A 15,019-nucleotide genomic window follows, 5' to 3' on the forward strand; every position below is an offset into this window, starting at 1 on the left:
GCTACCCACCCATCCACCTGATCTGAATAACAGAAGACACATGAACTCTCTTCAAAGAAAATGTAGAAGCTGAACAACTTTTAATATATGGACAATTATGTTTGGAGGCTCAATTTTAAAACTCATGGCTTTGGAATAAAGTATATATGCTATGGTAAAATATATGATGTGTATTAAGTATATAATGAATTTGATGAGAGCTATAGAGCCAACACTGACAGATATATAGAGAGAAAGTTCCAAGTTCTGCCTTCTCCAAAGACAATCACCCTTGAATGCAACCTACAATACTCTACTGCTGGGACTCTCCTATTTAAAGGCAGCATTTACACAGGCAGTTACGGTTTAAAGTACTTCCTACCAAACCACTAAAGTGATGGCTTTCAGGTTTCTTGACGGGTCTCGGGTTGTATGTAGCCCAGGCTATCCTCAAACATTCAACTCTCCAGCCATTACCCATGGCTGTGCTCATGCCCAGCTCATAGTTATATTTACTCTCAAAGAAAAGCTAACTTCATGGAGTTGGATACTCCAACCAGCCTTGGATGGCACTTCCATCATCTGTCTGGATGGGATTTCATGAGTGGACTGGTAGTTTTTTTTTAAAAAACTATTATTTGTTTTTATGTGTATGCCCATGTCCTTGAGTTCATGTATGTGAACCACAGGCATGCAAGAGGCCACAGACCTCAGAAGAGGTATCAGATCCTCAGGAACTGGAGTTATAGGTGATTGTGAGCTACCTGCGGGTGCTGGGAACCAAACCTGGGTCCTCTCACGGGCAGTTGGGAACTCTTCTACAAAGAGGGCATTAAGAGCAACAAAACAGGAGAGGTAGTAAAACAACTGTCTGAAGTAATGTACAGAGAGAATATGCACTGCTATGCTCAGAATGGTGTCTGATAAACAATACTGGGTGATTCTGACGTTTTTATTAAGTTCATAAAAGTAGTTTTCATTTATAGGATCAAAAGCAAACAAAGGTGTTTCAGCATACAATTGATACTGGTGAACTGAATCCACACCACAATTCACTGTGGACACATCTCCAATCAATGTCTGCACATTTGCCTGACACTCATGACAAATCAGCTGAAAATGAGCACCCTACGTGTCAGCACCATACATATCTGATATTATTTCAAAAACAATTTTCTTTTGGCCAATTTCTATTTGTTGAAAAATACAGCAAGTGTTTGGTCATTGTGCTTCCACATTACTGAAATACAGATAAAACTTTAGGGCTTCATCACCTATGGTGTTTCTGCTTAACCTCTGACCTTAGAGTGGTGGGTAATGATGTATACTTCTTTTTGTAGATTTATTTCTCTATTGTGTGGGTGAGTGCTTCATCTACGTGTGAGTAGGTGCACCATCTATGTGGCTGATGCTACAGAAGCCAGATGAGGGGACTGGATCCCCTGGAACTGGAGGTACAGATAGCTGTGAGCTGCCAAGTGGGAGGTAGGAATAGAATCCTGGTCCTCTGCAAAGGCAGTAAGTGCTCTTAACTGCTGAACAAGCTCTCCAGCCCATCTTTCTGATCTGTTAAAAAGTCTTTAAAACTTAATATAATTCTCAAAACATACTGCCACATTGCCATCCATTCATTAAACATGATTATTTTAATACAGCTCAAAAAGTCCAATTAGCCGGGCGTGGTGGCACATGCCTTTGATCCCAGCACTCGGGAGGCAGAGGCAGGCGGATTTCTGAGTTCAAGGCCAGCCTGGTCTACAGAGTGAGTTCCAGGACAGCCAGGGCTACACAGAGAAACCCTGTTTCGAAAAACCAAAAAAAAAAAAAAAAAAAAAAAAAAAATCCAATGAATTAACTAGGACTCTTAATTTCCTGCCAGCTAAGGTTCAATTTTAAATCTGATTCTATCAAAAGCAGTAGTGAATAATTTCTTTCTTAAGATTAATTCCACAAATTCCTGGGTAACTTTGAAATGATCGCATTGCTTATGAGTGTAAGCCACTGGACAGTCTATCCCACCAGTTCCTTACGTCAGAATCTGGAGCACTCCAAATCTTCTATGGCCCCACAACAGAACTGATAATGTCTGCACTTTCTTAAGTTCCCAGGTGAAAAGGACATGCAGTTTAGTGTGGGAAACCCTGCCAGTGGCAGCCAGACCCAGAAGTGTCTCATCCTTTAAGGTATACCAGAATCTCTGGCAGAAACTTTAAGCAAATCAAAGAATAGATTCACTTTAAGACTGAGGAAGTTATCCAGAAGTGTGCAGGAACAGCACTTGAAACAATCAACACCATTGGTCTAAAGTCAGCATGAAAACAATCTCCAGCCTTCGTCAGATATCAGGCATTTTATTGTAACAAGTACATGACATTGTCCTGCAGGTCCTAGTGACTTGTGCTCTGGGAGTGACAGCAAGTGACTAAGGGTAACAGCCTTTCAAATAGACTCATTATATTCTTGAACAGAAGTCAAGATCAATATCTGTGGGATCACAATTCATTCATTAGGAAGGAGAGGGCTCCTTCAAAGAAAGTTATGCCTTTAAGCTACAGGCTCTGAGCACTGGTCCTCTTTATCGATCTCTCTATCGCCCAGTATGTGATCAGAGGTAGTAATCCCAACTTACTACAAGGGTAATATGGGTTATAAAAGATGTGCATTCTAATCAGACACCTTTGTAGCTTGTGCTGCTCACACACAATAGGGACTAGAAACAAGCTTCCTATTAAACACTAAGACGAGAAAGTATACTACTGCACTTTGGATTTCCAACAATGATACTTCATCTTGCCCTACAGAGTAAGCACCTACCTACAACAACAGGGAAAAAAGTCCTAGAAAACAGTAAAGGCATCATGCCCTCTCTTCTGTACACTATTTACATATGATGTGAGCAGCAGCAGATTTTGTTCTACTTAAAAACCAGAACAAGGCATGGCGATGCACAGCTTTAATCCCAGCACTTGGGAATAAGAGACAGGTGGATTGTTAAGTTTGAGGCCAACCTGGTCTCCACAGGTTGTTGAGGACAGCCAGGGCTTTATAGAGAGCCTGTCTCTAGAAAGAAAGGGGGAGTGGGGAGGGAGGGAGTACAGAAACATTGTTACATTGTGATAATGTAGCATGCAGAGAGAGAGAGAGAGAAACACACCTTTGAGTATCTGGCAGGTCCATCATTGCTGCACAGCTTTAGGAATGGATAGAATCCTGCCCTGAACTCAAAATCTACATCAGCAGCAACAGTGAAAAACTGAGGAGAATGGCTAGAAAAATCTGTCTGCCATCAACTCCCAGCCTACATCTAAGGTCCTGGTGTTTCCACTGTGCACACACTGCCTGTGTTCTTCATAAAAGCTTGGCAGCTCTCTTTCTGGGAGATTCGTGATCAGACAATTGGTATTTCTCTTTAAACAATAAAAAGCAATTGCCAAAAATCAGTGTGGTCATAGAGGAAAGGCCTGCCTTCAGGAAAGGAAAAACTGAAACTAAAATCAATTCTCAAGAAGCGTAGACTTTCTGCTCATTTTGAACCAGTACCCAGACTCTGGAACAACCAAAGGGTTTTTCATTTTCCAAACGATTTAAGATCAAATAATAATTGTAAAGTTAAGCAAGAGTTGAAAACATATCAACAAAGCTTCTTGAGTGAGTCTTGGAAACACAGCAACCATGGAAACACTTCAGGACATGCCACGGCATAAGGCACCGTCCACGCCTCGCTCTCTGTGTACAGCACTAGGGATCCAGGAAGCATGATGGGCCAGGAACCCGAAGGCAGGCTCCTCATGTCCTCTTGGCTGGCTTGGCTGTCAGCTGCTTTTCTCTTTCAAATTCCTTCTCGCGTTGCTGCTCCCTCTCCAGCTCTTCTCTCTGCCTCTTCTGCTGCAGCTTCAGTGCTCTTTTCTGTGGAGAGGGGCAGGGGTACATTTATGGCATAACTTAAAAAATGTTTGACTTGAGTTATCCAACACAAATTCATAAATTACACATTGAATTTTTAAATTTATTTGGAGTAATTTAAGGTTCCCTTAATTTAAAACAAAAGAAAAACACAAATCTTACTCCAAGGTCACATTTAGTGTGACCTGCAAGTCACATGCAGAGAGAAGCCCACTAGCCCAGTGACTGGGGAAGGAGCCAGGGGACTTTATTTTCAGAGGGGAACAGTGTGGCATGAGTTCATCTTACAGTATATGAAGTATAAGAAGTCTACACAAACCCTGAAGACAGACAAGCTTGTGGCTGGAGAGGATGAGGAGGACCCACTCACTTTCAACTTGGACGTTTTCTCGTGGAGCAGCAGCATCTCCTTCCTTATATTCACCAGCTTGGCGTGATAGTGCTTCGCCTCCGTGAACTTAACAATCACAGCAGACAGGATGAAATGGCGAGAATGCGAGTAAGTCAGCACCTAACTAGAGGTCATCCTTCTGAGCTGCAAGTTCAGAGCCTCAATTATGGCCATATTTTAAATTCTACAATGCAGATCTCATTCAACCATTAGCAGAATTTTGAAAACATCTGATTCAATTCAGTAGACAAAAAATAATTCCACCACTCAGGAGGCAGAGACAGGTAGATTTGTGTGAGTCTAAAGCCAGCTGTATATCAAGTTCCAGGCCAGCCAGGGCTAGACACACATACACACATACACACATACACACATACACACACACACACACACACACACACAGAAAGAGAAAGAGAGAGAGAGAGAGAGAGAGAGAGAGACTGTCACTGACTCTCTTTCTCTCAAAAAAGGTTTATTAAACATAAAACAGACATTTATATTAAATAGGTTATAAACAACATTTTACTTCAAAAATATGTCACATAATCTAAAAATTATAAAAGTCACTACTGCCTTTTTGAGAGAACATGCCAGTACATAGGACAGTGGGTGAGTGCTGTCTTCCTGTCAGGGAAACCCAGCCAGTGCCCAGACTCTGAGAGCACAAACTCAGCCACGTATCTTGAGGTCAGAATGACAAGAGTGCCACTAAAGGACAGGCACTGCTTCCCCAGAGTACACATTCTGCGTCTCAGCCAGAAGCCAAAAGGGAAGTCTCCTGTTGGGAGAAGCTGAAGGGTGATAGAGGCCTAGACAGGTGGGAGACAGAATGGAAAGGGAACCTGACTGAGAGGCCGGCCTGCAGAGAGCAGCTACCTCTCACAGAGCTGCAAGTCAAGTCAGTTCACAGACACTTTATGTGCATCATTCAGGGCCTTTCTGTTTCCATTCCTACATGAAAATTAAAGCCACTCTTGGGCAAAGGGAAGAAATATGTGAACAACTCAGTTCTGCCCTTCCAGGCTGATGCAACAGAATTCTGCTCATTTATTGAACTTTCAGTTGTGACTTCACATGGTGAAGTCAGGGGAAAGGACAAGGGAGTCCGTGTGGCCATGCTCACTCCTCTGCTGAGAAGGCTGCACTCTACAGCAGGAAGGAAGACAATCAGAACCTACCTCTGTCTCTCTCGTAAGAGATCTACTTCTGAGGTGTACAAGTCATGCAGGCAAGCAGTTGCTAATGTCCAGGGAGGGAAAGGAGCAACATGGCCTTGCTTATGCTAAGTCTGTTTTCTTAAAGACTATCTGTTCTTCTTTTACCAGCTTCTAGTAATTCAACTTCTAACTAACTACTCATCCTCAGGGTGCCCATCTCATCACAGCACCAGGAACACTGATAATTAAATACTAACTAAGAGACCGCATAATTGGTCCTTCAAAAGGGCCTGCACTTTCCTTGGTGGTAGAAACAGTGCCTCAATATCCCTCACTTTCCATTTTCCTCTTATCATTTCAGGAGACCTTCTCCACAATACAAACAAACTGATTTTCCTAATACATGTTCAGCATATGAAAGACAGCAACCACCGGGAATTCTAACAAAGCAATCGGGATTTGTTAAACAGACAAACTCTACACATAAAAGTTAGAGGATAAGATCATCAAAATGCAAAAATACAAAGCTTTTCTAATGGGGTGGTGGTGGCACACGCCTTTAATCCCAGCACTCGGGAGGCAGAGGCAGGTGGATTTCTGAGTTAGAGGCCAGCCTGGTCTACAAAGTGAGTTCCAGGCCAGCCAGGGCTATACAGAGAAACCCTGTCTCGAAAAACAAAACAAAAACAAACAAACAAACAAACAAAAACAAAGCTTTTCCAAAATCAGAGCTCATTAGTTAGATAAGCAAAATCATACTTACCAAGGCATTGATGTCCAACATGGAGTGGCACTCTTTAAATTTTGAAATCTCTTGTTCCAGTGTATCTAGTAACACAACTTGGTTCTGTCTGAAACAAAAGCACACAGCCAAACCGAATTTTACATTTTCTCAGTATTGGTTCTCTTTACAGAATCACATTCATTCTGGCTACAGGGCAAAGCTGGAAATCCAGCTGGCAATACAGAATAATCTTTCCAATATCATATTTCAAAAATATATTCTGACAACTAAGTATATACTTTACTCTTGACATAATTTCAGACTTTAATAACTAAAATAATCAGATTATTGCAGGGTATTTTACTGTTTTAGCAACATTCTGCATTTTCACACCAAAAGTTCTTTTATAGTATTTTGCTCATGAAACTCAATTTTCTATGCATCCCCAAAAGTAAACTAGAAGCCAAGAATGTCCTGATGTAGACTTAGGGAAGATGCACTACTGAGGGACAGTGCTTCCTCAAGGACCAATGAGCAGCTCAGTAAGTCGGCACAGGACTGGAAGCACGTGTGGCCTTTCCCTCACACTGTGCGGTCTCAGGCACTCAGGGTGCTTCTCTTGACCTAAATGTTATTTATGCAGGCAGAAGGTCAGAGCTGACTTTAACCTTTAGATTCAAATCCTATGGAAGGAGAGAAGCTAACTTCCTCCCCGTTCCTCCCAGAGCAATATGATCACAGGGCCAAGTGACACGGGAGAATCCCCTAAATGAACATTTTAAAGGAAAATATGACGTGATTTGTTGCAAAATAGAGAGCTGTGATGAAAAATGAATTAGCAATAAGAACGAAGGCCAATCACACGTCCATCATCAGGCCTGGGTCTGCAGACCAACAGGTCCCTCACTCGTCTGTCCCTTCGTGTCAGACTGGGGATCACAGAAGAGGAAGTACATCTCGGAGAACAAAATACCCAGCAACTTGCCAAATACAAGACAGCAAAACCCAGGGGGTCACAATTGGAAAACAGAGGCAGAGGCGGGATGGAGAAGGGACATAGGGAGTAAACATGAAAACAACAGCTTCAGAATCAGTAAACTGAAAACCCCCCAGCCAGATCAAACAAGAAAAAAGGGAACAAATGACAAGAATTGTTCATCTAGAGTCAGTCATCACTGCTGATATGACTGTATTATAAGGACATAAACCTCCAACTACTCAGAACGCTTGAGGGAACAGACCAGTTCACCAAACACACAAGGGATCCAAACTCATACAAGGACCACTCGCTCTCACAGTCGACTACAGAGAAACTAGACGCTCCAGGAGTATTACTGCACTTTTGACATTTAGGCTACAGGTGACTCCATGATTCCCATTTACAGGACCCAGACATGTTCAATGACTCAATGTTCCAGGAGACAACACTTTCATATTCCATGAGATTACCAGGTGACATCTGACTACACAGAAGGAAGTGACAAGCTGCTGGCTTTCTGTTGGCTTACGTGAGTTCCTGGAGCGCTCGCTTGGACCTCTGCAGATCTGGTAAGTAGTGGGACAGCAAGCCTCCCACCAAGTGCTCTACAGCTCTATCCTCCACAGGGAAGTCCTCTATCAGTCCTTCATCTGGAGACATGTCGCTTAAGCCTGTGCTCAAGAGAAACACGAAGTTAGGAAGCGCTGTGCTGCTGCAAGGTAAGAAGGCTGAGGGAGGAGGGAAGAAGTCCACGCAAGCTAAGAGCCCAAACTCTCTCCTAACTATACAGTCGCTTCTTTAAATGTGTACCTTCTAAGCTTTCGCTAAAACATGGGGAAAAAAAGAAAAAGAAAAAGAACAAAAAGTGTTTCTGTGTTGTTTTAAGTATTTCTTATTTTGAGGTGAGGTTTCCCAGTATAGCCCATACTGGCCTAGAACTCTCAATGCCCCTGCCTCAGTCTCCTGAGGCATGTATTACCACATCTGGGGAAAAGGTATTTTCAAGCTGTAAGTATATAACAAAGTCTAGGAAAATGTACATTAGTGTATTCAAATTTTACATGTTCATGCATTTTATTAAATGAGTCAGGCTGAAGGATGAGTTTACAGCTACTGAATTAAGGAATTCTTAATACATCAGTGCTTTTAAAAATAGGCATAAATAACATAGACAGAGGCTGGTGAAGCAACTCAGTGGGTAAACGTCCTTCATATGTAAGCCTGGCCTTCTGCCATCCATCCCTGAACCCACTGGACAGAAGAGACTCCTGAAAACTGTTCTCTGAGTTTCACAGGAATACAGTGATGTGTTCTCTTTATCACCCCCCCCCCCACACACACACACACACACAAATAAAATAAAACCTTACAGGGAGGACTGGAGAGATGGCTTAACCATTAAAAGCTAGGCTCAAAACCAAGAAAATAAAAATTGTTAAAGAAATTATTTAAACAAAGATGCAACGCCTAAAACACACTGTTTTAAACTAATAAAAAAAAAGGCTTTTTGCTTAATATATTTACATGTAAAGGGGGTTGTTTTGTCATTTATTAATTAAGATACAGTACTTTCTGTGAACCAGGACTAAAGCTAGGAAGGTCAGCTGGGAGGTGGGGCCGCAGGCCTAGGCCCATTAACACAAGTTCAGTGATGTGCTGACACAATTCAAAGTGGGAGCAAACATTCCATACCCTAATCTGCTATAGGGAATAGTGTGCTGATTGTGCCATGGCCAGTCTCGACCTGCTGCCAGGAATGACACTGCATCCTTTTCCAGGCACCCCAACATCTAAGATAAACACCCACCGATTACTGTTCCCAGAAAAATAATACACAACGGTTTCTAAGTGGGGTCAGTGAATGGTTACAGGTTTTTACAATCACTAGTTCTGAATGAGCTAAAGGTAAAGTATTCACTAAAACTGTACCCAGAAAGCATTCCATAGTTAATGTTAACTTCGAAACACCTGTTGTCAATTATAGTCTAGTAAGAATCAGGAAACATCAAATTAAGACTGGACTGGAGAGAAAGCTCAGTGGTTAGACACACTGGATGCTCTTACCTCTGTAACAATTTTAACTTTAACCCTGTAAACACAAACAAATTGGAATTCTCAAAGTTGCAAGACAGAATTCAAATGGGAAAGGGCTAAATAGAAACTGAAACTCTCCACAAGCGAAAAATGAAATAGGATCCAGGAAGACCTGGGAACTACTAATGTGCCTTTGGATGCGGAACGAAAAGCTTACATTTGACAAATAATTCCACTGCTTAAGTTTTGTATACAATAATAGTACAACAAACACCAACTTCAAACATGGACAATATATAATAGATGAACAGAAAGAAATACCAGACTAAAGCTATAACAACTTAAAATGTAAAAACAACAAATTTGCCTACCCCCCCCCCACACACACACACTAACTCACAGGCCTCCCTCCCTTCCCCATTCTAATTATTAGCAATTATTGGGTAGGTGTTAGTTACTAAGTTCCAGGTGCTTCACTGTGGGAGACTCCAGAACAGAGGTTTCGGCCATGTGGTGGCAACCCCTTTAACGGGTCACCTAAGTCCATCAAAAAACAGATATTTACATTATGATCCATAAGAGTAGCAAAATTACATTTATGAAGTAGTCAAAAAATATTAAAGGGCCGCAGCATTAGGCGATTGAGAAACACAGTTCTAAAAGAAAAACCAGGTCTTTACCATATACATACAATATACGTGCACTGAACACCTACTGTCTGCTAATTTCTCAGTCACAAACAATAAATAGGTAAATTCTCCTCCCTGAGTGCACAGTACAGGGCAGTATCCAAAGCCATTACAAAACCTGTTGTGGAATCTGACGTCTGAGGTGATTTCTAAGGAAGACGGGCTGTTGAAGATGCTAAATGCCCACCTCATCCTCCCACCCCATCTTCTGTTCTCTTTGCTAATCACTATAAAAATGTGAACCCATGGGAAAAGGCACACCTTAAAAAGCCTAACTCCAATGGCTGCAGTTTTCTCACGTAATTGGCCAGAAACTGCCTTTACCCAGCCATGCACATCAGCTTTACCCAGCCATGCACATCATCTTTTCACTTTTCATCACGCTGTTCTGAAGGTCTTCCATTCATTTGTCTGTCTGTTTTAAGACAAAGTCTATCCAAGGTATCTTTCTTCAGCAATGTATATGGATCTACATAGTTCATCAACACTGCTGTGGTCTTCCTAATCTTTGCACGCTCCTATTTCTATGGGAGACATTCTTAGAAAACAGTGTGAAACAGAACATGTGACCATCTTTGAAACTGCAAAAACCCTCCTAAAAAATGGCCCCAACTTAAGACTGCAGCCACCACTTTCATATGGATAGAAATCTGATAGGAGCCGAGGGGGTGTAACATTGTTAAAGAAACAGAATGAGAAACTGCAAGGATGAACAGCAAGGCCATGCACAGAAAAGCAACAGTGAGCTATTAATATACACCATGAGTCAGGCTGTGAGGGTCCCTGAGTGCCAATTCTATGGAAAATTCAGCAAGTGGCAAGAAGCCATTTTAGGATTCTAAGGACTCATGATTGGAGCTTGTCTTGGGGCGGTAAAGTTACAACAATGGACACACCATGCTGTGAGAATAAGAGACTGGTGGTATAAGAGGTGGTATAAGAGGTGGTAGCTTTACACTGATGAGGGGAGATAGATGCTAATGCCCTGTGGAATCCTCTACATGAAACAGAGGGAACTGAATCCAAGAGTGCAATTTCAGTTTCACGGGAGAGTAAGCTCACACCATTCACAAGATCAGATATCTGAGGCTAGGGATCTAGCTCTGTAGTAGAACACTTGCTTAGCATGAAAAAAGTCCTGAGTTGAGCCTGCAGCTAGCACCTATCCCTATCTCTGCCCTACTCTCTGACATCTGCTTTCATTTATATGCATACCACCCATACATTATGTGCAGAAAGAGAGAAAGAGGGGGAGAAGGGAGGGGAAGAGAGAGAGAGAGAGGCCCAAGTTTCAAGTAGGTACTACAGGGTATTTACTAATGTGACTGAACAAGTCATGAAAGGGATATGTCATTGAAGAAATGCACTGCCAGGAAATGCTGGGTTATTTGTAGCTTCCTATTTCTGAAACGCAGAGATTATTTTTAGAAGCTCCATCTAGCGTCCCTCATATGAACCAATGCTCACAGAAAATGATTTGAGTGGTGTTTTCAATCTCACAAAAAAGATGGTATAAACAGTGCCCATCTGCCTATATTGCAAATTAACCGTTTCTTTAAACGGACACATTCGGGCATCAATGCTTAAATTTCTTCTGGAAATGTGCGGACGGCTGCTGGAGTCTCGGATGAAGTAATATCACCAAGGAGGTCAGAGTATTTCATGAATAGACACTATTGTACAGTTTCCTAAAAATCTACCTTCTCTCTGGCAGACTCGTCGCCAACCACTAACCCTGTGACAAACAGTTGAAAAGCAACACAAACGCAAACCTTTAACACAAACCGCACCCAACAGTGCGTTTCCTCGAGGGACCAGGGTTGCCTGGCCAGGAAGCTCTTAGGCAGGAGGGTCGCCTGCGCTGGAGTCCCACCCACTCGAACCCGGCCCCTGTGGGCAGTCGCCCCGCAAAACAGCCGTACCCGGCGTGGGCTCGCCGGCCTCCAGGCTGTCGGAAGGCCCCGTAAGGACCCCGTCCGGAGGCGGTGGCTCAGGAACACTCATGTCCCCGCACTGGGCGCTGCGTGAGGCGAGTGTTGTGGAGAAGTCACAGGTAAAGGAACCTAACGCGTTCCAGAGTCCATCCGGACGAAAGCCGCCGAGGCACACGGAAGTGACGAAAGCGGAAAACCTCGCTTTCCGCCGCAGTACATTACTGCCAATCAGGAACGCCCGCCCCCGCGTCAGCGCCTTAGGCGCAGTCGTGCGCGTGCGGGTTCGGTTTCACGGAGGGTGGCCGGCGGAACCCGGAAGAGAGGTTAGAGGACCGGATGTTGCCATAACCGTGTGAGTGTCCCCAGTGTTGTGCCAATTCATAACTCGGGCCGCTAAGTGAGTTAATACGAATTCTGAGCTTGAGCGTTGCTGAGGATCTCTTCCAGTGCTTGGAAATGACGTAAAGGCTCTCTTGGAGCATCATTTGAACAAATTAAGTCAAATTACCAAAAGCACCTGCTGGGCTCCTGTAAGACGACGTCATGAGTTCTAAAGGAAAGTATGTAGACTTGGACAGACTCAGCTCCACAGCAAATGTTAGGATCCTCTACCCTTTTGTAAACTCTGACCTCTAGTAGCATCTCTAGTTGCTCCTCGGGTTACCTGTTCAGTTTTCCATATTGTAGCCAAAGCTATCTCAAAAAAAAAAAACTAATACAAATAAACAAATAATGCCATGCCTCTGGAATGCACTGGCTCCCTGTTGTCACCATCTTATGTTCAGTTTCACTTTAGCCACTTTTCAAGGGTAACTTCTCAACTCTCCACGGTAGAATGTCCACAGACTAATCCTTGAGACTTCTAAATATATTCGGGGGCATGGCAACGAATAAATGCTACTAGTTAACATAACCTTAAAATAGGAAGGGTACTCCAAACAGTCTGTAAAACTGATGGGGTGGGGCTGTCTCAAAAAAATTTGATTACAAAGGATGATTAGACAAACACTGATGGGTTTGAAGACAGAGGAAGGGAGTCATCATTCTGGATGGTGGGTGACCTCCAGAAAAATTGGTAACCAATTCCTCCCCTAAAGCTTTTGTAATGGAACTCAACCTTGTGAGGTTGCTGAACTATAGAATGTGTAATAATTAGTGTTGTCATACAAATAGGAAAACAATTTATTACTCTTCAAACATCTTGTGCAATCTGGGCATTGTAAGCTGTCCATTGTGCTTGTTCCTGTTTCAAACTAGAGTATCTTTTTCAAAGGCCTATTCATCTTTTAAGTGCTCTACAATAAAATCTTTTTTATTGTTTCATTTCACAAGGTGAGGTGTCCTGTAGCCTAATCTGGCCTTAAACTCAATATGTAATTAGGGATGGCCTTGAATTCTTGGTCCTCCTGTCTCTGCCTGCCAGGAAAGTGATTGCAGACACGAGCCAGCACACTCAAACACACCTTTACTGTGGACACCATTCATTATCTCACTCCCCCCTTTCATTCAGAAGTCACAGTGATGACATTTCACAACGACAAACATCCTCCTGCCATTTAGCACTGAGCTCCTCCTTGCATTCATTATTTTATGTTTTATTCTTTTGAATTAAAAATGACAAATAGAAACTCTATTTGTCATTTTTAATTCAAAAGAATTAAACAGAGTACCAAAAGAATTGCACAGAGTACCAAAATAATCAGAGTACCAAAAGAATTGCACAGAGTACCAAAATAATCAGAGTACCAAAAGAATTGCACAGAGTACCAAAATAATCAGAGTACCAAAAGAATTGCACAGAGTACCAAAATAATCCTCGATAAATTTGCTAATTGGTGAACTATTGATGCCCTAGCCCTAATTCCAAACATCTGTATATTCCAAAGTCTGAGTTATACAATATGGTAAACATGATAAAACACCTGGCACCCTTGCTTGGTTATAAGTTTCATGTACTAATGGTGTAGTGGTGCTGTTTGGAATAGAGCCATATCCTATGAGTTGTCATTGGCTCCTTCTATCTCTTAGCTAGTACTAAGTACATTTCATTAAGTTTTAAATACTGGTTATTTAAATTTAATGGATGAAATAAACTATTATGTCCTACCTTGTCTTTATGATTTGTTTTGCTATAAGGAGAATTCTTGTTAGGAATTTTATTATTTTTAACATTTTAACATTTTTAACATTTAACATTTTAACTTACTGTAACAAAATCACCTAAATAAACAAGGAGTTTGTACCACATTCATCTTGCTTTTCTCTCTGATCTTTTCCTTCTTTTTCTCTTACAGCTTGCAATTCAATATGCCACTTGTTTGTTAAGGACCCTCTGTATGTGACACAGAGCTCAAAGCAACTGCTAAAACTTGATTGCAAAGAACACAACAGTTTATTGTGTCACGTTATGTCTTTTGAAGGGTCTTTAGTTTTCCCATTTTCTTTTACGTATCAAAGTTATATACTCCAAATACTTTAATGTAATACCTTTAAAGATTGAACTAGGCACCTTAGTTAGTTATGCTAAAAATAGAGTTCTAGTTCCTATCCACTAGAAACATTGCTATGCACCAAATGTTATAGTTTGTGTTAGAGTTTGTTCTTGAGGTTATACATATTATACATTGAAAAATGTATAACATTGTATTTTCCAGACAAAGATCTACAATAGCCAAAGTTTGAGTTTTGAGTGAATGTTCATTAAATATACAGGAAGCCAAAGTAAAAGAATAAACAGCAGAAGGGTGGGTGGGGTGTGTGGATGATGATGATAGATACACAAATGGCACAAACATCGTCAGATTAGCAGCTCAACATTCTCAGCAGAAGTTGACTGTGGATGCCCCATTATGGTATCCAGCTGAAGTTCCCCACTGAGAGTCCCAGGCCTAGGAAAGTGTCCCCTTAGGTAAAGCTGAGCTCCCAAAGTAGAAGAAAAAATAGCCACAGATAGAGGTAACATCATCAAAGTGGGAGCTCCAGCAGAAACAAACAAGGGAAGTAGAGGCAGTCAGCTGAAGTTCCCATCCCATTGCTTTCTTTCTGTGGAGCAGGGTCACATGGCTGAATATCTGGTTTCTCTTTCATACTTGCAAGTACTTTATATCATGGGTTAACCAATAGTAACCTCTGTTGGAAATGGATTATCTTCTCAATGTTCTCAGGACATGGTGTTTTTACTCTTGGGCTATTTGCCCTTCCTGTCTCTGAGTTAGAGAGGTCAGCCTAT

General features: G+C 41.9%; 1 protein-coding gene across 1 annotated transcript; it reads right to left on the reverse strand.

The window, feature by feature from the left end:
• Window positions 1-2,314: 2,314 nt before the first annotated feature.
• On the reverse strand, window positions 2,315-11,960 carry Bloc1s6 (biogenesis of lysosomal organelles complex 1 subunit 6). The gene is made up of 5 exons (XM_021154821.3): window positions 11,779-11,960; window positions 7,663-7,804; window positions 6,194-6,281; window positions 4,253-4,339; window positions 2,315-3,885 (listed from the first exon to the last, which is right to left on the reverse strand). Exons 1-5 carry the CDS (start codon window positions 11,858-11,860, stop codon window positions 3,766-3,768), a joined length of 519 nt encoding a protein of 172 aa, XP_021010480.1. The 5' UTR covers window positions 11,861-11,960; the 3' UTR covers window positions 2,315-3,765.
• Window positions 11,961-15,019: the final 3,059 nt, after the last annotated feature.

Source organism: Mus caroli, unplaced genomic scaffold, assembly GCF_978045245.1.
Source record: "Mus caroli unplaced genomic scaffold, Mus_caroli_1 scaffold_2, whole genome shotgun sequence".
NCBI lineage: Eukaryota > Metazoa > Chordata > Mammalia > Rodentia > Muridae > Mus > Mus caroli.

Bases quoted from the DNA above. Each gene is read 5' to 3' on its own strand.
- Bloc1s6 (XM_021154821.3), bottom strand. From the start codon at position 11,860: ATGAGTGTTCCTGAGCCACCGCCTCCGGACGGGGTCCTTACGGGGCCT. The intron at 7,805-11,778 runs GTACGGCTGTTT...TCTTGAGCACAG, and splicing joins GGCCGGCGAGCCCACGCCGG to GCTTAAGCGACATGTCTCCA. The intron at 6,282-7,662 runs GTAAGCCAACAG...CTTTTGTTTCAG, and splicing joins CGAGCGCTCCAGGAACTCAC to ACAGAACCAAGTTGTGTTAC.